At 35.6% G+C, this 25,485-nt stretch overlaps 1 protein-coding gene across 13 annotated transcripts in view; it reads left to right on the top strand.

Annotated features, from left to right (window-relative positions):
• The window catches only part of EHBP1 (EH domain binding protein 1), a 384,386-nt gene that overhangs the window by 293,453 nt on the left and 65,448 nt on the right, over positions 1-25,485 (top strand). For 5 of the 13 annotated variants that reach the window (XM_043982711.1, XM_043982710.1, XM_043982708.1 and 2 more), the window contains 6 exons: positions 6,490-6,543; positions 7,095-7,202; positions 10,548-10,678; positions 13,195-13,333; positions 13,486-13,592; positions 16,537-16,660. In XM_043982711.1, the coding sequence (XP_043838646.1) occupies positions 6,490-6,543; positions 7,095-7,202; positions 10,548-10,678; positions 13,195-13,333; positions 13,486-13,592; positions 16,537-16,660 (663 nt within the window). The remainder of the gene's footprint in view (positions 1-6,489; positions 6,544-7,094; positions 7,203-10,547; positions 10,679-13,194; positions 13,334-13,485; positions 13,593-16,536; positions 16,661-25,485) is intronic. The other 8 variants (XM_043982718.1, XM_043982717.1, XM_043982707.1 and 5 more) reach the window with 4 other exon arrangements.

Genomic DNA, 25,485 nt, shown 5'->3' with positions numbered 1-25,485 from the left:
CTGTAATTTTGTTAAGGTTGTGATTAGATAAGTCTTCTACTTTAACAAAAAAAAAAAAATATATATATATATATATATATATGTATGTATACATATACATATATGTGCTTATGTGTTTAAATTTAGCAATGAGCTATGAATATTGAATGGAATAGTTGCTGGCCTAGAGAGAGATGATGGCTATACAAGCTGGCCAACTCCTCTAATTTCATCCTGGCTCCCAAAAGTCAAACCTGGTTTAGACCATGATGCAAGTCCAGATAAGGAGCTAAAGATAGTTTTGTCCAAGTTGAGACCTAATGGAAAGGTCTATGCCTTTCCCTAGCCAAAGAAAGCAAAGCCAGTCCCCCCAAGCCCCCCAGTGAACAATAGTTCCCCCTAGAAATATAAAAAAACTAGAGTCAACTAATCGGCCAGAGTGGTGATCAACATTAGAGCTATGGGAGCTGAGAAGACAGGAGGATATTCCCAGCATCAGCTATGAAGAAGAGACAATAAATGAAGCTGCAAGTTGTTCAGAAGCCTCTTTGAAGGTCTTAGATCAGTTAACCTAAGGGGATCCAAGTACCTAGGACTTATTTCTCCAGCAGATGTTGAGCATTGGTACAGAGAATACACCATCCTGTGGCCAAGCTTGACTTTGAATATCACCATTGTCTGTCATTAACTAAGCTCTTTCCTTCTTTCCCTTCATTGGGAGGGGCAGTTCAGACTAGGAACGGCAGTGCTGGAAGAACCTTAGGAAAAGAGAGAGCAATCCTCTTTTCTCTCTTAGTTATACCACTTGAAATTCCACCAAGTTGAGATTCACTTAGGTTCTTTCAAAATGGAAATACACAGGCTGGGTATTAGACTGATCTATCTAAAATTATGACATGAATTCATTTAATTAAATTGTCTTTCCCTCTAAATCTACCTGTGATCAGACCACATAAGGGAATGGGATTCACTCTGAACAGGAACTTTGAACCTTTAGGGCAGTGGGTCTTTTTTTTTTTTTTTGGTGAGGCAATTTGGGTTAAGTGACTTGCCCAGGGTCACACAGCTAGTAAGTTTCAAGGGTCTGAGGCCAGATTTGAACGCAGGTCCTCCTGAATCCAGGGCCGGTGCTCTATCCACTGTGCCACCTAGCTACCCAGGGCAGTGGTTCTTAACCTTTTTTGTACCATGGATCTCTTCTCAGAATAATGTTTTAAATGCATAAAATAAGATCTAGCATTACACACAAAAAACCAATTATGTTGAAATACAATTACAAAAAAATTTTTTTAAGCAACTTCATGATTAAGAACCCCTGTTTTAGGGGGAATTTGGTTTCCTCAGGATTAAGTGAGGGTGCCCACTTTGTGAAAAGCAAAAGTACCCCCCATGTGCTATCTAATGTAATTAGAAATGTCTTCTCCCCTTATCTTTTTTTCCTATTCCTCAATGACCATGAACTTCCTTTATACTGATATAGCAGAATAATGATGGTTTATCAGAAACACAAACTAGAAGTCCATTAGACCCCTGATGGAAAACTTCACAAAAAAGATTCTTGCTTTCTGTGAGAAATTGAACTAGACAACTGTTGTGGTTGCTTCCTTCCAACTGATTTTTTATCCTTTAGACCATGTGTAGTTATGCTTACCAGTCTCTTAGAGAGAGTATTCAAGGCTACCTAACTAATTTTCCATTAGGCGCACCTTTATGAGTTTACAACAACCATTTCTCCCTTGATAAGGACAAATTCACGTTGTAAATTGGTCTTGTAGACTTTTAGATCTGGAAAAGACCTTGGAATTCATTTAGTTCATCCTCATCATTTTATAGAACTGAAGAGCCAGAGGCCCAAAATGAACCAACAACATTTCAGAGTTTTGATTTAGAGCTAGGACGAACCTTAGAGAGCACCCAGTCCAATTTACTCCTTTTACAAGGGAGGAAACTGAAGTCTAAAGAGGTGGAGCAAGTCTCCCAAAGTCCTGGGGGTTTGAAAGTAAAAGCAGAAGGACATGTCAAGTTTGTCCCTACTTTAATGGATGTACATGATGGGAAAATGCAAGGAATCCCCTGCACTGTTACCTATTTTCCCATATGTGCCTTTGTCAAAGATTTCAAGACTCCCCCCCCACACACACACCCAGGGCAATGAGGGTTAAGTGACTTGCCTAGGGTCACACAGCTAGTATATGTCAAGTGTCTGAGGCCAAATTTGAACTCAGGTCCTCCTATATCCAGGGCTGGTGCTTTATCCACTGCGCCACCTAGTTGCTCCCTAGATTTCAAGACTCTTGAAGCCAGCTCTTGTGGAACTCTGGCAAAGATAATACTTACAACATAGACCATGTTGGCAAGAGCCCAATATTTTGTTTTGGGCTAGATTCAAAAGTCATTTCTTTTTAAGTAAATTTTAACATGCAGCAATGTTAAGATTTTGACACTGAGGCAGCATAAAAGTGTAAATTAAAAAGGAGTTCCCAATATAGGCATCTGAAGCATAGAGTTGAATCTAGCCGTTTAACACCTAATAATTAACAAAATATTTTAATCCAGAACTCAAGGATCCTAGTAAGATGATAATAATATTATTGATAGTATATTGTTTTGGTTTTGTGGGGCAATGAGGATTAAGTGACTTGCCCAGGATCACACAGTTAGTGTGAATTGTCTGAGGCTGGATTTGAACTCAGGTCCTCCTGAATCCAAGGCCAGTGCTTTCTTTATCCACTGTGCCACCTAGCTGCCCCAATAGTATATTGTTTTGGAGGCAGCCTGAGTAGTGGAGTAATTATTGGATTTGAAGTTAGGAGAACCAGGGTTAGAATCCCACACAGATACTTATTAGTTCTGTGACCCTTGGAAAGTCACAAAAATCTTTCTGGTCAGGTTTTGGATTTTTTGTTTTTGTTTTTTGGAGGGTTTTTTGTGGGGCAATAAGGGTTAAGTGACTTGTCCAGGGTCACACAGCTAGTAAGTGTCAAGTGTCTGAGGCTAGATTTGAACTCAGGTCCTCCTGAATCCAAGGCCAGTGCTTTATTCACTGTGCCACCTAGCTGTCCCCTTCTGGTCAGGTTTTGGAACTGGATTTTTAAAAACTAGGTTTCAATTATTCTATGTATGACTATTAAAAATAAAAATTCTTCATCTAGTTAAAGATGAATCAATATATTTTCTTCTAGTTATATGTTTTATATACAAATTTATATTTTAAGTACAAATAAAATATGAATAACATTAATACTTTATAGTTTGAATGTAGCAAATTCTGAAAGAATACTACTTTGTCTATATGAATTGTGTCAAAAAATATTCTGACCGCAATCTAAGCTCTATTTACTATTAAAATGTTTGTGACATATTTGGCAATAAAATTGGTATTCTCCATCTTTTATTTGAGTCATGCACTGTAACTAAAACTTGGGTTGAATTTATAGGTAATGGTGGCTCCACCCAAAATGGAAAGTTACTGTATAGTTGAGGGTTTTTCTAAATTGTAAAGGAAATTCAGGTGTGGATTAGAGATCTGAAAACATTTTCATTCCTAAGAATCAGATGCCTTTGATTAATGTAGTATACTTTTACTAGGAGAGGAAGTGTAGCACAGTGAATAGAAAGCTACCCTCTGAGTTGAAAGGACCTGGTTTCAAGTGCCACCTCAGACACAGCTTGGCAATAGGACCATGTCACTTAACCCCTCAATGACATTGACAATTTCCAAAGCTTAAAGTTGCAAAGAAGGTGCTGATCTGCATTAAAAGAGGACATTCCTTACCAGGAACTCCTAAGCAGAAATCACAAGTCAAAATATTTTTTAAAAACATTTGCTTTACTAATAATAATGGGTCTCATTTATATAGACTTTAAATTTGCAAAGCCCAAAGTATTATCAGATCAGATCCTCACATCAACTCAGTAAGTTCAATGTTATAATTATCATCCCTGTTTTACAAATGAAAAAACAGGATCAGCAAGGTCATGTGGCTTTCCAAGGGTCATAGGGCTAATTGACATCTGAAGTGGGGCTCTTCCTCACTCCAAGTCAGTATGTTCTGTCCTACCCAGGTAATACTTCTTAGGATTCTTCAGTTTTGCATTCAAGCATTTTGGTAATTATTAGGTATTATAGTGCTGGCTTCAGCTCTATGTTCCTGATTACCATATTGAGGACCCCCATTTCATTTCTATTTCTGTGCCATCTTAACACCTAAATCTTAACATTGTTGCAGACAATATAGAGTATTAGTTTATTTCTTATTAAAGCATGTAACTTGCATAACCAGCTCTATTGTGCAATGCACCTTCCAGGTTACCTCGTGTTTCACCTTGCTCACCCACCTAATTTTCTACCCACCATGATTCACCCCAGAAGAGGGCTTTTCAATATATGAGCTAAGGGTTTTGTTTTGTTTTTTGGTAGCCTGGCACTTTCATTCCTTTTCATATGCATAAAGGATTGCCACAGGTGTTTAGAGCTGCTGCAACATTAACTGTTTAAAAGAATTCAAGGATTCATCCTGAAACCGAAGACACTAAATGGAAAAGGGGGAAATTCATTCTTAAGAGTAGCTGAGCTATTGAAAGGATCAATTTTTACTTTCCCCCTCCCAAATAGTAATCCTTTTATCTGGGGTCAGCAATACATATACAAACATTGAGTTGCCCTCTCAACGGACTGTGGAGTAGCAGTATAGATAGGGATCTCATCTAGCCAGCCAATAAAATAAAACTGCCATTGACCACTTTAGTTGTTTGAACATCTCACAAGCATACTGCTTGGCATAAGGTGTTCACAGTGGTAGATGATGAAGCCTACAGTCCTCTGCACATCCCAAGAACCTGGAAGTATCCATATCTGACCACATTTCCAGACTTCACTCTCACCTAGGCATGGTCAGAGGAAGAAAAGAGATGTGTTAGTGGTAGAAAGATGTATTGGATCCCTTAAACTATGTTTTAATTGCCACTGACATAGAACAAAAACTGAGGAAGAATTTTGAACACATGGCAGGTACTCAATAAATACTCATTGTTTGGAAATACGGGATGATTTCAGAAGGAAATATTGAGAATAAAATAAATGGCTATTTTGAGTGATTGTTAACCACATTATTATCCCACATTATTATTGATCTGAATCCTAGTTTTGTTGGTATCTAATTGAGATCTAATAAGAGCTAAAGTTTAAGCTTTAGTCTAATTTGGGGAGATTTACTCTTTTTAAAAATCCAAACAAAAATTTCTTCTAATTTTGTCTTTTTGTAACTTTTCTTAATCTTCCTCCTGCATTTTCTAAATCTTGCTGCTTTAAAAACCATCTCTTGGGGCAGCTAGGTGGCACAGTGGATAAAGCACTGGCCCTAGATTCAGGAGTACCTGAGTTCAAATCCAGCCTCAGAAACTTGACACTTACTAGCTGTGTGACCCCGGGCAAGTCACTTAACCCCCATTGCCCCGCAAAAAAACAACAACAACAACAAAAAAAACCCATCTCTTAAGTCCTAACTCTTTTCTTAAGCTCTTTCATCTCTGATGGTCTACCTTCATTGCTAGCTACATTGAAACCAATCATTATCATTTCTTTGAGGTACAATTAGATAGTTTAAAGCCTATGACCTATATATTCAGGGATTTCATTTTAAATCAATGGAGCCTTCAGTGGAAGACCAACCTGGCATCAACTCCTTTCCATTTATGATTTGATAACATTAAATTACGTTACCTCCAAGCTTATTTATATCAGGACCTTGAACTTATTCTAACAGTATTGGTTTTACCACCTTACACTTTCTTCTTTATTGAATGTCAAGCCAATTAATATTTTCTTTAGATACCCACAATGGTCTGCACTAAGATATGTTGTCTACTCAGAAATCATGTCACTCTTCCTATGGGACTTCTCTGCCTTCCCCTTTGCTTTCTTTCTACTTCTAAGGGATATTATGTTGATGTGTTCTTTAACTGGCCTTTTAAGCTTTTTAGTAGAAAAATGCCTTTTACGTTCTGCTGCTATCATATTAAGCATTTATGTAGACATTGGGAAGTAAATTGTGAATCCAAGTTAAGAGAATACCTTGAGGAGGGAGTAAGTTATAGCAACAGTAAAACTTCATGACATCTGAGACTTTCTGTAATATATTCCCTTTAATAAGAAAGAATGATTACCTTTTACTTGATAGAACACTGAAGCAATGACTGGGCCAATGGAAATTTTCTGCATTTTAGCAGCTCCTATTTAGGCAGAATGCTTAAAAATAAGGTATTAGATAGGCAAAAAAGATTTCTGCCATGTTTTACCAAATGTATGAATCTAAACTTTTGCCAATTGACTATTCTCTAAGCTTATAAAAAGGAAGATGATAGAAAGAAAATAGCTAAATTGCTCATGTTAAAAATAAAAGAGAACATAATTTATTTCAGTATGCCATATATTTGAATGTCAAAAATATAGCCAGCTAAGCTTTCCCATTTCAGTAGCATGTTACTTTAAATAATATTAATTTTTCCCAGCTCTAGGTCTTGCAAAGTCTCCTGTCTTAGTTGCCTCTGAACTTTCCTTTATATGTAAGTGTTTTCTCTGTTCTCTTCTCACCACAGTCTCTTAATCTATCCATAATATACATCCTTTTATGAGTCACATTGTTCCCAATAAGCAGTGAATCAAATCACCTATTATTCACATTATTGCTCAGTTAATTCATGGTTGTAATTTTATTAAGGCATTTCTTCTTCTATTCATTTATTCTTAAATCCAAGGGTTGATGCAATTGTAAAATTAAGGTATATAGTTGGCAATTTTTGTTACCATAGTTTGTGAATGTTAGTTTTAGTAGCTATTATAAATACATTAACGTGAAATATCTCCAAGAGGTATAATAATTTAGAGATGTACTTAAAATGTGGCAAGACTTCATGTAATATGCACATTTTGATGTGGCAGCTCATATTTGACATATGAATTCAAAATATAAATGTTAATCCATTAGTGAAAAAAGTAATGTCTCTATGACTGATTTCTTCACTTCCTGATCTGTGTCAAACCTGAATTTGGTGTTTTGCATGAATATGACAAAATAATAATATTCTCCTAACTTTACTGATACATCTTCCTACAGATGAGGATAATAATATTGAGATAGATACTAACGAGGAGACTCCTGAAGGCTTTGTTTTGGGAGGTGGTGATGAACTTACTAACTTAGAAAATGACCTTGATTCTCCTGGTAATTTTAAATAATGTTTCTTGTGCTTTTGCATGGCATATTTTATATTTATGTCATTTTGCTGCTATTTCTTCAATGATAATAGATGTCTTTTACATTTTTATTAGAGTTTTTGTAAACCATTCTTTAAAGCCCATAGCATGTCAGTTTTGTAAATTTGTTCCTGTCATTTTTAGTTGGGAGTTCAACTTTAAAGTAAAAACTAAAATTGGAATAATAGGCAATTGCTCATTTCTTCCCATTGGTAAGATTGAGTTTCTCACCTTTTATCCTGAAGGTTTAGGACAGCTCACAAAATATAGATATTAACTAATATTAATCTATGTCCTAACTCTTAGACAGTGATATACAGGCTTATTTTTTTCTGATTTCATTTAAAGTTCATGATTTTCTTTAGTTGTAATATGATGATACAGATGTTAGACCTACTCCAAGATTGACTCAGCTAAATCAATCACACCACTGATTGGCCTGCATCTTTTTTTAGTGTAAAGTTTCATTTGGGTTTTTGGTGTTGGTTGGGGGGGGGGGAGCAGTTGCATACTTACAATTTGGTTTTCAATGCCTTTAAAATCAAATGTAAGTAACAGTTATTCAATTGTTTTAACGACTTTGATGCTTTCTCTCCCTATTTAAAAGTATGGAGGAGAGCTCCCTAATATTCAGCTTTTTCATGTTCAGAGCTAAGAAGGACAGACAGTAAGAATTACATTACATTTCTGGTACTTCCAAGACTTTTCATTCACCCCTTACTCTCAGCAGTCCTGTGCTGACCTGCACCATGCTTTGCCTCCCTCCCTAATTTGAAACATCATCATCCCTCAGGTAAAGCAGTTAGTTGACAAAGGCTCCCTGATTAACACAGAGTATTCTTGGGAAAAAATGTAAGATCTGGTCCAAAGTTTCTATTTACTTTTACTTGGGAAACTCAAGTGTAAAAATGTTGCTATCTAAAGAAAATTTTAAATATGTTGGAACAAAAGATTTAACTGCCACTTTGATTTTAGAAGTTTAACTGCCACATACATCAAGGTTTGGGGACGGGTGCTTATGGGGGGGAAGGTGTTTTGGCCCTTCTCATTTTTAAACTTTTCCCCAAAAATGATATTGTTAAGGGCCAGCAACATCACTTTTACTGCCTTTGATTCCTGAGGTGTTCCATAGTTATAACAGCAAGCAATGGATAGGCTTTGATACTAAATGTTCACAACTTGCTGAATTCTGTATTGGTGATAATAAGTGATGTTCATAAACTAAATTCTAATGGATTACTTAATCATTTTGTCATTTCTTAGATAGGAGAAGGGAAATTTCTATTTCCAACAGTAGATGGAATCAGTACGAATTTTGATGGGAAATACGTTTCTAGCTTGGTTGATTTTAGCCCTGACCACCTTGACCTGTATCTTTTTGAAATATCTTTTTCCAATTTGATATTTACAATAAAAATAACTATATCTATGACTTACCATTCTTTGGAATAAACTAATATTCCTAGTTATAGATGGTCAGGTTTACCAGTAAACATTGATTTATTAATACATAAAGCTTTCCCATTCACATCTTGTAACATATTTCATGCCAACAAGAAACATAAATGTAACTTAAATAAAATACACTTAGAGTACCATAATTGATTTATTTTATTCCCGTATCTTTTTTTTTTTTTTTTTTTTTTTTTTTTTTGCGGGGCAATGGGGGTTAAGTGATTTGCCCAGGGTCACACAGCTAGTAAGTGTCAAGTGTCTGAGGCCGGATTTGAACTCAGGTACTCCTGAATCCAGGGCCGGGGCTTTATCCACTGCACCACCTAGCCGCCCCTCCCATATCCTTTTTAATACTTTTGTGTATATATATACAAAATATATGTGTGTATATATATATAATGCATTTTTCTCTACCGTGATCCAATTTAGCAATTAAACATTTTTATGTGCAGATGCAAAGCACTAGAAATACAGACAAAAACCAAAATAGATCCTGCCTTCAAGTAATTTATGGTTTGTAGGATAATGTAAGAAAGAGAAGTCTATTTTAGCTAAACACAATTTAAAATAGCAAAATGTTAAAATAGCTTTACCAAGAAAAAGCAAAATCTTATAAACATATGCTATTAGCTTGCTACCTTTAAATATCATAAAGCATCAACCCACTCCTATACAAATACAACCTAGCCTAATCCAATTCAGCAGGCATTTATTAAACACTTATTATGTGCAAGGCACTAGAGATACAAAGGTAAAATAAAAACTATGCAACATAGATACCTGAATACATAATGCACTTATGTATTAATAATTTCTAACTGTATATAGAATGACTATGCCATATTAAGAACTTAGAACAAAATGCTTTGCTATACCGGAATGCAGATGTGTATGTATGTATGTATATATGTGTGTGTACATGAAAATTTAAAATATGGTGGGAATTTTGCATAGAAACAAAAACATGATAATTTAAAAGAATATATGGCTGCTATTTTGAATATTGATCTTATAGGTCATTTAATCACAAATATATACCACCACATACATACACACATGTCTACATACATACATATGCTTCCTCACCTGTATATGGAAGTACTATTTATTCAAATGCCACTTTCTCACCCAGTGTCATTAACAGTAACATGGGATAAGGGCAGAGACCAAAGCCATGACTTTCTTGGGCTAGGGAATCCCCGAAAAAGGAAACTGCTTCTGCTAATATAGCTAGCTCAACATCTTCTCTAAAACTTTTAGACTCAGAGAGCTGCTTGGACCACTGAGGGCTTGAGTGATCTGCCCATTATCATATAGTAAATGTTTATCAGAGCTAGAATTTGAACCCAAGTATTCTTGCTCTAGCCTGGCTCTATCTACACTCTGCCCTATAGCATCCAACTGTTAATATAATTAAATAGCTAGTTCTTGATGTTGATCATAGTAACTGTGGGAGGCAATGTAGTATAGAGGAAAGAGCACTGGAGTTGGAGCTAAGACCTGTATTCAAATGCTGCCCCTGACATTTTTCTGATTGTGTGACCCTGGGCAAGTCATAAAACTTCTCTAGTTGGGAGGTAAGCATAAAGTGCTGTGTAAAACTTAAAAGCTCTGGATAAATATGCGCTATCCTTGTTATTTTTGTGTGTTGACTTTTATTTTGTGGGTAGAGTTTTGAAAGAAAAGACCTTTTCACATATAGAACATTAGGCTCTATGTACTTAGCTTAATGTAGAATTTTAGAACCTATGTTCTCCCTTTCTTTCATTTAAAATTATTGTAATATTTATGTGATTTATTCTAAAATTGATGATAGACTATACATTAACTAAGTTATATTTGGCATGTGCATATTTAGCAGAACAAAACAGTAAATTGGTGGTGGATTTGAAGGTGAAGAAGCTCCTAGAAGCGCAGCCACAGGTGGCAAATTCCCTCTGCAGTGCTGCTCAGAAAACTGTGACTGACGACTCCGAGCAAGATGTGAAGGTAAGATTTGGGGAGGCTTTGGTCTCCAGACCTGCGAGGAGGTTCTGCATTGACAATTTCATACCAGGTCCTCACATTAAGATGTATAGAAAATTGTTTGGCTCAATGTCCAGTAAAGGGAATTTCATTATAATAATGAATATGTTTTTTTTATTTATAGCTTTTAAAAGGAACTAGTAATTTAAACTTATTCCAGTAAAATTAAAGGATCTGTTAAAAACATTTTGAATTTCTTTGAAGTGAACTTTGTCATTTTCTCAGAAAAGAAAGCTAAGAAAAATTCAGCCTGCCTCTCCTGTTTTCTGCAGCCTTTATACCTGTAAAATTTATCTATAATTTAAATGCAATAAAATTCCTATCACATAATTTGATGGCTGGTATACACAGAAATAAATATTAAGATCCAGAATTGGACTCTAATGTGTGGGTGTGTAATTTTGCCACCGACAGCATTTTAAGCAGACTAAGCTACTCTCCATTTTTCACTCTTATTTATTCCTATTAGGCTGTTCAATTATCACCACCCCTGCTCTCCTTCCCCTTCCTTTTACCTTATGACTAATATCTTTATGGCTTTGGGGCACTTGCAGTTGTGTATAACTTTTCACCCACCTGCAGACTGTGGGGACTGCCCTGCTGACTGAAAGGATTTCCTTCCCCAGATACAGAGATTCTTTGAAGTTCCAAAACAATGACTTTCATTGCTTTTCCCTTATACTGTCGGTTTCTATAAATTGGTGATGAAAGTGTGTGGCAGCACCAGAGGACTTTCAGTCTCTATCTTTGAACAAAAGGAAGCTTGGATCAAGTCTGATTTTTTGCGTTCAATTTAGCTTTCTGCAGTGGATTTAATACAAAATGAAGCTAGCCTAAGAATAATACAATGGATTGAAAAGGCTAACTGAATTAGTGGGTTTAGAGGAATACATTTGTAAAGTGGCAGAAGTCCCCAGTCATAAAAAGGTTTCTTAAAATGGGATTTGCTAGCTAATCACACTGATATTTTAGCATGTGCCAGGCCTAAAAAAATTAGCCATGTTTGTTTATTTTGAGACTTGAGTTCAGACTATTAGTTATTATAATAGCAGTAATATATATATATAAATATGTATATGTTTATATATATATACATATATATATATAAACCAAAATTATTTCCTCTCCAGCAGTAAAATTCAAAAAACAGTTGTGGTGATCAGCAAATGATATATTTGTTGGACAACTTTTTAAAAAATAGAATATAGACATTTCTATTAGAATGGCTTATCAAAATTATGAAATTTTGGTTTTTTTCTTTCTCATTTGCATTAATTTTAAAAATTTATTCCAACAAAAGGTGTATCTTAAGAACTTACCTTTGTGTGGGTCTTTTTAAGTTAGACCTTTAAAATGGTCTTTAGAGAGGACATATACATTGGCCCTCTGTTCTTGTGGGGCTTTCTGTACTGAGTTGGATTTGTTTTTTAAATAAAATGCAGTTTACACATTTATAAATGAGGCATTCTGTGTTTGTGGAAAAGGATAAACTGTTACCTTCCCTTGAGGATTCTGTATCCCAGGCCTCCTTGAGGCTAGAGAATAGGCCATTGGAGAACTCCCTCATTACTGATTGTCTCAATGCAGAGGAAGGGCAAAGTCTTGGTAGCTTTTGATAACCAGTTTCAGCATTCAGCAGGCTTAGCTATTAGTCATGCATCTTAGCCTTTCCCTATTTACTTTCAAAACACTTAATAAAAATAATAAAAGATTAGGTATAAAATGAAATATTTGTTTGGTACACAGCACCTCGGTATCTGCAGCTTCCACACATTGCAGTGGTTCAGTCTTCTGGGATATTTCATGTTGATAGAACCATTTGAATTTGTTACCAGTATTAACATAGGAAGCTCTGGAAAAGATAATTGTAGTTTCCTTAGCTGTAAAGGGCTTACTTACAAATCTGGCTTTGGAAAGTTATAGCTGATGAAATGCAGTTCATTGGGGTAGTATTATAATCCTACCTTTTAGCCTTCATCCAGCATTAGTGGTTTATCTCAATGGGCATAAAATTAGAAACTTAGTTATTCTTGTCATACAAGTCTGTGGGTCTATATAAACCGATATAATTCTTTACTGGACAGGAGAGTGGAAAGGAAAAGACTTGAGGCAACATGGCTTTGTAATCACAGATCATGTGGATGCAATTGTTTACAAAGTTTTGAGGGTTTCGGGTTTTTTTTTTTTTAAATGATACCTGCTTAAATAAACTACATTTCACCCAAAGGTGTTAATTGAGACAATAGAACTTTCAGAGTAGTGGTTTAAAGAATATAACTGTATAGGAAAAGCTTGTAACCATCAAAAAGTTTGATATTTTTCCCTCTTTTCAGTAACTAGTCCTCTCCTCCCACAAAAACTATACTCTGAGTCTTGAGACTCAGAAAATTTGGAAAAATCAATGCTGAAAACTTCACCTTTCCAATCTGTGAGTTGACAATTTTAACCCATTAATACTATGCATTTTGTTTTTCTGGTAGAATGGGACAGAAGATCACCGAGCTGAGCAATTACAAAAAGCAACAGAACGTTTTAGAAACCCTGTTGTGTTTAACAAAGATTCTACAGTCAGAAAAACTCAACTTCAGTCATTCAGTCAGTATGTGGAGAATAGACCAGGTAGGAACATTTTTTAAAAAATGTTTTCCTAGCCTATGATTTAATAGTGTTTAACAATAAATATATTAAAAACCTGATAATGTAAGTCCTCATTTCAATACACAAATATCAAGCTTTATAATAATTTTACATGTCTTTCCTCTTTTTTCAAGAGATGAAAAGGCAGAGATCAATACAGGAAGATACAAAGAGAGGAAATGAGGAGAAGACGGCGATAACTGAAACTCAGAGGAAGCCATCAGAAGATGAAGTGCTTAATGTATATTAATTTTTTGTCTGGTTTCATGATTGCTGATAATTCCAAACTGTATGTGGAAATAGTGCCTTTATTTGTTAAAATGAGATGTTAGGTTTTTTTAGATGTCAATCTCCAGTGCATTCAAAGCAGAGTGAGAGGGGTGCACTGTTGAATTAGTCTGCAGTGTGGTGATAATTGTCAGATAAAAAAAATGAATTTTTCAGAGTTCCACAGCCCCAGCTTCCTTGAGACATTTCCATCAGGGCACTTCCCATAAAGAGATTCCAGTATTGATCTACCGGGAGGATTTTAATTATTACAATAGCAGATACCGCAGAGCTGCAGTTAGAGGGAAAAGTCACATGAGACCTGCTAGAATTTCTCAGCCAACCCATTTTGTTGGCTTGGGTTAATGGGTGTTCAACCTTTCCATTATCCAGATCAGCCGTGAATTACTAGCTGAATGATGTTTGCATTAATATAATATATATGGTAATTTCTTCACTTAATTAACGGGGAGGTTCAGCTCAGTAGGGGTATGGGCTGATCATGTGTAAAATTGATTTGTGAGGGAAATATTTGATAGACCGCAGGGAGAAAGCTGCTTTTGATGGACAGCTGCAGGACAGAAGCAGGAAGAACAAGTTTTAACCTGAATTTTTGTATGGAAACATAACATGGTCTTTGATGGTGCCCTTTTTTGTTGATGTTCACAGTTTGTCTTAATATCACCATTGTTCTTATTAAGCTAGGATGCCCTTGGTTAGTGATTTTGTATTCCTTGAAGGAACCCTAAAATTTCTGGTCTCCACCTGAGATTTATCAGTATTCTAACAGCTATTTACTATTTTCATAGTTATCTTTTAGAATACCTATAAAGTCTTAATAAATTTCTAGTAGTAGTTATATTTATTTGTACCGAAGCTCTCAAGGAACCCTAACAAACCATTTAATTTAACTTCTGTTAGCACTTTGAATATACTACACATTCAAATGACAGTCCAATTTTTTGCTATTATTAAAATGAACTACAGTAAGTAAAAGTCAAGTTGTATACCACTTCCTTATTTACTTTCCTCCTCTTACTCCATATGTAAATACCACAGTATCTCAGTTTCTTCCATTTGAATGTCACTGGCAAGTGAGGGCACAAGGAGGAACTCTTTTTGCAAAACTATTGCTGGTAGTGGTTAAATGAGCACAAGGGAGATAATTTCACTAGAATATTTTTTAAAATAGTTTTCATGTGCATTTCTAAGTGAAACTGCCATCGAAAGAGTTCTTGACTTTTATGCCATGGACCCAAAGGCCAGTCTGGATCCCTTCTCATAATAACGTTTATCACCTGCATTCATAATTGAAAGAAATGCTAGCTTTTATTTAGAAATTAGTGAAAATAAGTGTCTTTCCCCCCATCCAACTTCATGGAAACCATCAAATCTATCGAGACAACTTAAGGGTCTTTGGACCCCAGGTTAAGAACCTCTATAATATAATCTGTTTTGCTTTTTCAGTTACACATTGTCATAGTGAGCAAGAGCATTTTATTAATCTTAGCAGATCTTTCTGAGAAGTCATCAGTGTTAAGGTTATCTGAAAGACTTCAACTATAAATTTGTCAACTATATTAATTGATTTAAAAATCATTTGATATGAAAATTGAGATCATACGTGAGTGTGAATTAATTTCTAGTTCCTAAGAGTAGCCTTCATATACCCTTCTTTTTGTTAGATCCCTATGTAATGAATAAGCACAATCCCCAAACCTGGACCATCTATATCATACTTTTCAATCTTGCAACTCTGCTAAGGAGCCTTGGGAGAGAATTCCTCATGGTTTCTTGGAGATTACTATGTTCATCTGGAGGGAGGATTCTTTGATGTAGAAGAGGGTTTTCCCCCCCTATTTCTTATCTGGAAGGAGTACCTCAGCAGCAACATAATATTTCTCAGCAGCTATTCAGGCCTCTGTTAAAGCCCCAGGAATGTCTGACTGAACTAGTGCTCCAAAGGGAGCAACAATTAATCTATCTCTGTGACAATAACTGAAGTAAGGACTGCTGCCCAAGTGTTAGTTAGGAATATGTTTGTTTTGTAGTTATAATCTCGAACTAAAACTTAGGATTCACTGGCATTTTGCATATCAATGGTCTTCAACCTAGAACTATAAGCAGGATTAATTGTTGACATTTAAGAGTCCTATTGCCATAATTTCTTTCCTGCTAAGAAAAGCTATAAAGTAAAAATACTTAAAAGGACATATAGAGAGCTTGATTGATACTGTAGACTTAACAAATCAGTATACTGTCCCAAACTCACTATTAAGAACCATGTAGTGGTGTTTGAAACCACCTGTCAGTGTAGAAATCACAACTACATTAATTATCTGTATATTGACAGGGTTCCAGTTCCACAGTGAAGACTGAAACCTTGTGTTTGGCAAAATTTTAAGTATTAAAATTGCCTCTTCTAATATTTGGAAATGTCTACAGTAGCATGAACACTAAGGAATATTTTGTTCAAACTCAGTTTTGTTTATTTTTTTTCAAATCTAGTATATTCAGGGTAGATTGCCTTCTTTGAGAATTTATTATTTAACCAAGCTTATTTCCCAGGTGTTATACTTTTGAGCAAAATAAACTCATTAAACTGCTGGTGCTTTATTATAACTAGTATGAAGGTGATTATAGTGCTTTAGGCTCCTTATCTGTGTTTTAAAAGGAAAATTAAAATTATGTAAACCCCAATGTAAAATCATAAAGGCAAATATCAGTGTAAATTTTTTCTTTGTAAAATAGTTGCCACAGTGGTAATATTTGGCAAACTGGTGAAATGGTAGAGTTTGCTTTTTGGTACCAATTGTGATATTTGGTTCTTTAGGTAAGTGCTTTACTAAGTGTTTGTGGAAAGGAAAAATGCAACTTACAAGTGATTTTTTTTTCTTCTTGTTTGTTCTCGTTAACAGAAAGGGTTCAAAGACACCAGTCAGTATGTTGTAGGAGAGTTGGCAGCACTAGAGAATGAGCAAAAGCAAATTGACACCCGTGCCGCGCTGGTGGAGAAGCGCCTCCGCTATCTCATGGACACAGGTACGGTGCCCAATTACACTGTAAACAGTTTTGGCAAATTGAGCGTTCACAAACTCTTATAGAGTTTTGGAAGTGTGAATCTTTGAAGCCTGAATGTTCAGCAAAACTGCCTTGAAAATAAAAAGGCTGCGATTTGCAGCCACCTCTCTGGGCCCTGGTGATAAGAGTGCCTTCATGGGAAGTGATAACTCGCCCTGATACCGTGTGAGCCAGCACTATTGAACAGTGTGCTCATCCATGCAGAGTTGGAATACACATCTGTGCCTCATTGATATGCCACTGCTTTAAAAAAAAAAGTAAGATCTTCACTGTTCTACTGATTCATTGGGGGGAAAAAAGATTTGGCCTGCTAAAGCCATGTACTGCATGAAACAGAGCACAGTACATGGGGGAAGGCTCCACTGACTAGATCACTGAAATTTGAGAATACTATCTGGTTACTGATGCTCCACAATTATTTTTTTTTTCAGGAGAACAGGTTTTTAAAAGTCTGTAATACCTTGTGTCATAGGTGCATTTGAAAGGATTAAAGTATATACCAAGGTTTTTCCAAATGCATTATAGCTGCAAGTTTCAGTCCTAAGCAGAAGTTGGATTGGCATTAAATGCTGATTGCCAAGGGCGATTAAGGAGATTTAACTGTAATAAGCTGTGTGAAACAAAAATTATATGTTTCCTTTTAAAATGTTGCCAACAAAAGAGTGAAAAGGGAAATTAAAAGAAAATGTGTAAATCCACCTAAAACATACACACATGCATTTATACATGTATCATGTATGACACAGTAAGGGGTATGTGAAAAAATAAATATTGTCTTATTTTAAACTGGACCAAAAAAAAAAAAAAAAAGGATTTCCTTAGAAATCCAGGTAGGTACTCTGAGTTGCTTCTCTCAGTCAAAATAAATAAATAAATAAAGTTGAGTGGCATGATTTAAGAATGGCATGCCTACTTGAATTTTTCACTTTGCCATCTTAACTTTGTTTCACAAGGACAGTTTTCTTATGTATACACAAAATGATTGAACTGCCAAATTGTATTTACAATCATAGAGCCCCCACAAGCATGAATATTTGGAGTTGGTACAAAGGCTATGTAAGCTTTTAAATGAGGTATTTAGAAATGGACATACTTAGTAGATGGTATGAAGTTGTTTAGTTGGCTATGTGTATATATATAACTGATGTGTATATATATATATATATATATATATATGATGTGTATATATATAACTGATGATACAACTTTTATTATTTCATATTTGACTTTTCCTCATTTTAATTTTTAGCAAAATTGACAAAGCAGAATCCATGGAAAAATAGAAACATTGGGTAGTGTTTCTCAGCCTTACAGAATTGGAGTAGTCTGTGTATAGGTGTGTATATGGCAGCACCTTACTCATCCAGAGGTCACTTATTTGGTGTCTTCAATTATGTCTCCTAGCTCAGACCTGTGGGGTAAACAAAAAAGACCATAGCAGCCAAAGGAAATGTCACAGAGTCCTGCTCATTCCTCTTTGTCATGGGAAACCCTTCTAGGCCCTCACTTACCACCTGTTTACTTTTATTTTAGAGACAATTCTACAAGACTCATTATCTAGTTTCTTTTCCCACAGTAAATTAGAAGCAACAAATAAGAAGGTTGAGGAGCTTGCTAGAGCCAGGAGCACTCAAAGGAACAAGAAATGACGGCCAATAGATTTTAGTGAGGTAGGAGACAGAAACATTTTAAAAACAGACAACAACAAACTAAACAAACACAGCAATCAAAGCCATTTAATGTGGAGACAAATAACCTAAGACAATTCAGTAGTCCCTGAGAGCATCAAAAAACATTCTATTTGATGTTCATAATTACCATCTCAAGTCATCAAGTAAAGATTAAATCAGATTGATTATGAATACACACCCAAAAAAAAAAAAAAGAAAAAAAAGGGGGGGGCAGCCTGGAGTCAGGAGGACCTGAGTTCAAATCCGGCCTCAGACACCTAACACTTACTAGCTGTGTGACCCTGGGCAAGTCACTTAACCCCAATTGCCTCACCAAAAAAAAAGGAAAAAAATATTATGAATACAGTTTCTCTTATGCAAGGAAATTTTAGAAAGATTTAAATCAAAAACAAAATTATTAAAAATTCAGTGCTAAAAAAGGTTATCTTCATTTTTAAAAATTGGCTCATGTAAAAACATGTTCTATGATTCTGCATACATGAGGTCTTATTCTTATGTTTCTGTATCATCTGTCAAAGGAGAGCATAACTGAAAAAAATGAACACTCGTTCACTCTGTTCATTTTTTTTTCTCCTCCAACCCATAAGCCTACTTTGGTGTGGATCATGACCTAGATATATCTGGGCTCCCCTTCTCACTAAACTTAAGGCCAGTCATAATCCACATGACTCCTAGAGAGGCTAGATGGATTGTGTAGCTCTTAACAACTTTAGTTTCACACTTAAATAGATACAGATCCATTTCAGATTGGGTTCACTCTATAGCATACTTAAACCTAGAGTAAGGCCCAGAATTAACCTAGTCTTTCTAAAATTGTCCAAACTTAGGGCCCATAACCTAGGCTAAATGGGGTTGCTTCAACCTGATACCCCTTTTTTTGTGGCCTGCTTTAAATCTGATTAGCTCCTGTGATGGACACAGGATGCTAAACATTTGCCTTGGGGCAGCTAGGTGGTACAGTGGATAAAGCTCTGGATTCTGGAGGACCTGAGTTTAAATCCAGCCTCAGACACTTAACACTTACTAGCTGTGTGATTCTGGGCAAGTCATTTAACCCCAATTGCCTCACCAAAAAATAAAAATAAACATTTGCCTTTCTTCATCCTGCATATTGTTAGGTTTCCTATATGCCTTAAGCACTATTATAATTAATATTATTATTGTTATTACATATAATGTTAAATGGTTAGTAAATCTATCTCTGCTGAACTTTAAAGTTTGTAAGGCATTTTCCTCATACCATCCCTATAGAATAGGTATTATTATCATTGTTATTGACATTTTATAGATGAGGGAATTGAGGCCTAGGAAAGTTAATGATTTGCCAAAGGTCACAAAGTTTGTCATAACCCAGGATTCAAAATGTTACCTGACTTCAAGTCAGCTCTCTTTCTAGTACACCCAGTTACCTCTATGTCAAAAAATAGTAGTAATTGGGGGCGGCTAGGTGGCGCAGTGGATAAAGAACCGGCCTTGGATTCAGGAGTACCTGAGTTCAAATTCGGCCTCAGACACTTGACTTACTAGCTGTGTGACCCTGGACAAGTCACTTAACCCCCACTGCCCAGCAAAAAAAAAAAAAAAATAGTAGTAATTGATATCTACCACTTTCAGATTACTCTAACATGTATTTCCTCATTCCTTATTTATTATTGTTGTTGTTGTTATTTTTTATTATTTAGGTGGCTAGATGACTCAGTGGGTAAGAGTGCTGAACTTGGAGCCAGGAAGGCCTGAGTTCAAATCCTACCTCTAGCATTGACCAGCAGTGTGGCCCTTGGCAAGACATGTAACCATTCTCAACGTCTATTGCCTCATCTGCAAAATGGTCATAAAAATAGTGCCTACTTTTCAGGGTTGTGATGAGCTGAGGATTAAATTATATAATATTTGTAAAGTGCTTCACAAACACAAGATCTTCTTGTTGTTGTTTTATCACTCCCAAATTATAGGTGAGAAAACAGGCACAACAACAGTAAGTGGCATGCTTAAAGTGACAGCATTGGGAACAGAGACTGGAAACCCCACCTGCTGTCTCCTGGGCTAATAGTTTTTCACTCTAGTCTCTATTTGCCAAGACCATAAGAAGCCCTGATTCCCCTAATAAAGGCATATCTATCCTAGTCCCGATTACAGTTCCTCCATACCTGAAGAGAACTGTGTGGCCAAAAACAAGGCCAGCTTTCTCATGACGAAATATTCTATAAAGAATGTATACATCTTGTTGGAAATTTGAGCTTTTTATATAGGTACCAGTAGTACCTGACTTAGATTGGATTCTAGCCCCAAAATTCATTTGTAGATTGGTTAGGACTCCGTATGGATTTTTCCATAGAGACCCTGAGAACTACCTAGGCCAGCCCACAAAAGCTTATTTAACCCATAAAGTAACTAAAATATTATTGACAGTAACTCCGAGAGTCAAATCACTGTAAAATACCTCCAAGTCCATAGGGAAGCAAGGAATGGGAAATGAGGATGGAGTCTTTGAGTCTTGGGTGGGTCCTGTTTGTGTGGGACCACAGGCTAATCATTCAACTTCTCTGAGTCTCAGTTTCCTCATCTATAAAGTGCTTTCACCGTGTACCTCACAGGGTTTTGGTTTTTTTTTTTTTGCAAAGAAAGCATTTTGTTAACCATCAAATGCTATGAACTGTGAGGTATTACTGTAGCCTCAAAGGAAGGCTCTAGCAGTCAGAACAGTGTTCCCTGGTCACCCCATAGCAACATCCAGGTAACATGAGCTCAGATAGAGGCTTGACCAGGAGCTAGGAGAGAGGGAAGGGGGCAGCCATTTGTATGCATGGATTCGTCTTGAAGTATACATAAGTAGGAGACTGGCTTCACATGAGGAATAGTACATTACATTGTTCTCTATCTGTGTTTAAATTGTTCTTACAAGACACATCAGTTTCAAACATCCCAGGATTCTGTCGAACTCTATTACAGATGCCAAGGAGTTTTGTACTTCATTTTATTATTTGTGTTTTAAAATTAAGTTTAAAAGGCACTTTTTAAAAGTTTCCCATCTATAGTTAGTAACCATCAGTTTGTTGAGAACAGTGGAAATTGTTAGACTGAAATTGTGCATGTGTTCTAAGCTGACACTTTGTATAGTAAGTATAGCCCTGGGTGTATTTGTACTGCAGTGTTGTAACCCCTTGAAAAATGGAGTTTATAATGGAAATGCTGATGGGCCCCTTTACTATAGTGATGCAAATGGTGCCCTTATAATGAACAGCCTTTCTTTTTGATTCTCAACCTGTTTTCATTTGATGGTTTTCCAACTTCCTTGGTTGGAACAGTAATGCTTTTAAATTTCAATGGCTTAGTAAAAATGGTAACAATATTTTATTTACATTTTGTGAGTAAAAATATAAACATGTGGGGGAAAGCAACCTCTTAACAAAAGAGCATCATGCTTACAATTAACTTCCTAACCTCCAAGGACCTGACTCCTGGTAAAATACCCATCTCTAGCCCACTTAAGCCTACAGATCCAAAAATGCTACTTAGTAGAAGACTCTTTCCCCTGCCCTTTATCCTTACCACCCCTTCCCCATCCCCCTCCACCTCCCTCAAAACAGATTATCTGACCAGTAAGATATATTAAATTTACTTGGGGAAGTGGGGAGTAAGAATTCAAAGAAATATGCTTGTCTTTTTTATGTTTTATAACCACTTCCTATGGTCTCATTTTAGGCACAGGACTCTAGAGCCTTAGTGCCAAAAACCTCTTTCAATCAGGGAATGGGGAGTGGGGGTGGTATATGTGAGGAAGAGGGCAAAAAGCTGTTGGGAGCTGTGTCCCCCTTGCTTCTTCACAATCACCTGCTATCTTGTTTGACATACTTTACCTAACACATCTCTCACTCTTTTACTGCCAAATTTAACAGGGTTCTGATAAGTGATCCTTTGGGATATTCAGTCCCTATTTCATCATTTTGATTAATAGCTCAGAAGAGGCTGTGATCACTTGTGTTATCATCTTTAGCTGGCTAACATTCATTTAGCTAGTGAATAAAATGTCCCTTAGCCAATCCTTTTGGGCCATTAAAGAAGCAACAAGATTGTGTTCCTCCCACGCTGTTCCCTGAGACTTGATAGGAGTGTAGTATACATGACAAATCAGACAGTGTCAATTCCTCCTCATTTAGAACAACCAGAGAGGAAAAAGCAGACTACCCTTCAAAACAAAGAGGCAGGATCCTTGGCTGTTAATCTTGAGAAGGTTCGGAAACTTGAGAGCTAGTACCCTCAGAGGCAGCTTTCAGCTGGGTGACCTAGGATAAGCTGCTCATTATTTATCTAGAGACACTTTTCCAAGGTGTGTTAAAAAAGAAAATTAATTAAAATTACAGGTGACTAGCTGACTTTTGAATTTATGTAGTCACATTCGTATTAACAGCCCGTAATTTATGTCACTGGGTATGTATGTATGTATATTTTCTGTGTAAAACTCCCTGTACTTTTTACTTAAAATGGAAATATAGTCTTGGCTTGTTCCAACATGAAAATATAATCTCATCAATTCCAAAGAAATAGAATGTGCTGGTAAATTGTAAGACTGTGTAGAAAGTGAGTGCTTCTTGTTGTCTGAACACTGAGTGATCTGATTAATGTCTAAATTAGGGCATTTACAGAAGGGTTTTTGCATTGATGTTTCTGGATTACTACATGTGATCATAAATGATTTTGTTTCTGATGAGTAAGAAAAAAAAGACATTCAGTAGAAGGTAAAAATAGGAAGAGGCATTTATATGATCAAAGTCTAAAATCACATAATTCAGAATCATTGATATATTTTTTCCCCTTGTAATGACCAACATTAAATGATCACAGAGACAGAATTATCTTGTTATTCCAACAGCACAACTTCCCTGCTGAAGCTGTTCTCTGTGACATGGATAAAATACATGCTATAGTATCATATTCAATGTAATTGCAAAATTCACAGTGCAATTAAAACATTAAAAATTCTTAATAATGATCCTGCAGCAGCTATTCTACGTGTTACTCATCCAGAAAATGAGGGGTTTGGACTAAATGATCTCTTAACATTCCTTCTAGTTTGAATGATTTATGACCTATCTTTGATTCTCTTCTATCTCTGTTTTTTCAAGAAATATCATTTGAAACTTTTTTATAATCAGTAATTTTTTCAGTTCATATTGTTTTAAAACTTTTTTATTTTTCCTAATTAACTGCAGTCTTATATATGTACATGTATATGTACATTATATATAAAATTTGTATTTGCCAAATGAGACCTCATACATACTACCAGCTGATGAATATGTTTATGGTGCTATATAAGGATTAATTAAGTAACAAAAACTCTATTGACCATCGATCACAAAAGTAATTGAATTAGGAGTACAGTAAAATAAATGTAGGAAAAAATATAGACAAGAGAATATGGTGAAAGCTTCTGTAATGTTTTAGATTAATAAGCATACAAAATTCTTCACATTTTTTATTCTGTTGTCCCTAGATGAATTCAAAGTAATTGGGGTGGTTAATTTTATTTACACAGAGCCGTTCACAGCGCATTAAATAATAGAGATAATTGAACAAGAATTGTCAAGTGTGTACTGATATCAGACATATTACAGAAGGGAATGTGCATAAAACTTCATTTCTATGCAGCCATTGTTTATGGTAATTAAGTACACAGATTTATCCCTTGGTTGCCTTCCAAGCTTATGGCAACTGCTATTGTTGTGCTCCATTAATATGTAATCAGGAAATAGTTTAATTTTCTAATCTGCAGTTTGAGAATTCACTTTCTAACAACTCTTAATTACTGCATTGCCCTAATGATGCTCATGGTTATGAAAATTGAACCAATAAACTCAGTGGAAGAAGCCAGAGGGGATTATAATTCCAGAGGTGGTGCTTACTTAATAAACTTGTTATGCCTTCAGCAGAGGGAGCTCAGTGTCCTTCAAAAGCATTTAATTTTATATTTTATAATTTACATCTCTACTGTGTAAAGAGTTAAAAGGTATGAGAACAATATTGTTCTAAAATCAGTGTACCATAAAAGAGATAATATAGTTTAGCATTTTTCAAAGACTTGTAGTAATTTTAAATTTTAATGACTATGATGTGGTAAAGAAAGATTAATCTAATGTTTTACATTGACTTTAATAGCTTATTTTTATTTTGAAGTCCTTATTTTGTTAATGGACCTTAATTCATAAGTCTATTTTGGGAACTTTGTCCATAATAAAACAAAGTACCATTTTATTCTGACAAATAAGATCTCCAACTCTGAGCTACATAACTTCCCTCTTCTCCATTCTCACCTGACCTTTGTCAGGATTTAAAATGCAATTTATCCCTGCCACCCACAGTAATTAGGACATCTCTTATATCTTTTTTTCTTGAATATAATCCTGACAGTTTATATATTAAGGAAAGTTGACCAGATCAAGAATAATTAAATTACACTAGAAGTAGCACTGATAATTTGGTAAATAATTTTCATTTTGCACCAAGAATTTCTCTTCTAGTATTGAGTCTACCTGAATTCAAACACCATCCCTCACATTCTACCATAAGCTAGGATCCAGGATTTTGTCACCATTCCTTAAAACAGAAGTATGATGAACCTAAGTGAGTGCTAGGTAAATTATTATACAATATCCTGATCTGCCTCACTGATGTTTTGAACTTCAATTAAATTATCAGGTAAAAATGTTATGAAAATGAATATTATTATTTTACCTTATCTTGGTAAAAATCCACTTTCATCAGTGTTACCAAGCAGCTTGCCAAACAGAACTTCTACTTCTCTGTCATTCTCTGAGGTCCTCTCCAGTTCTATATCTATGATCCTGTGGCCAGCCTTCCTAATAATAGCAGTCACAATCATCAGTAGTGTTAGAGGTCACTTCTTGAGTTAAGGTGCCATCACTTCAATCCCATCTAAAACCAAGACCTAGACTACTACCACCACACTTCAGAAGAGATTTAAATTTTCAAATGTAAATCACAAATTCAAATAATTTTAACTGCTAATCATTTATAATAAAAGTTTACTCTTAAATCACTAAAAATCAATCTTAATAAACAGCAAAACAATTAAAT

The sequence above is a fragment of the Dromiciops gliroides genome, chromosome 2 (genome assembly GCF_019393635.1).
Source record: "Dromiciops gliroides isolate mDroGli1 chromosome 2, mDroGli1.pri, whole genome shotgun sequence".
Taxonomy (NCBI): Eukaryota; Metazoa; Chordata; class Mammalia; order Microbiotheria; family Microbiotheriidae; genus Dromiciops; species Dromiciops gliroides.
This window is presented reverse-complemented; position numbering and strand designations above follow the sequence as displayed.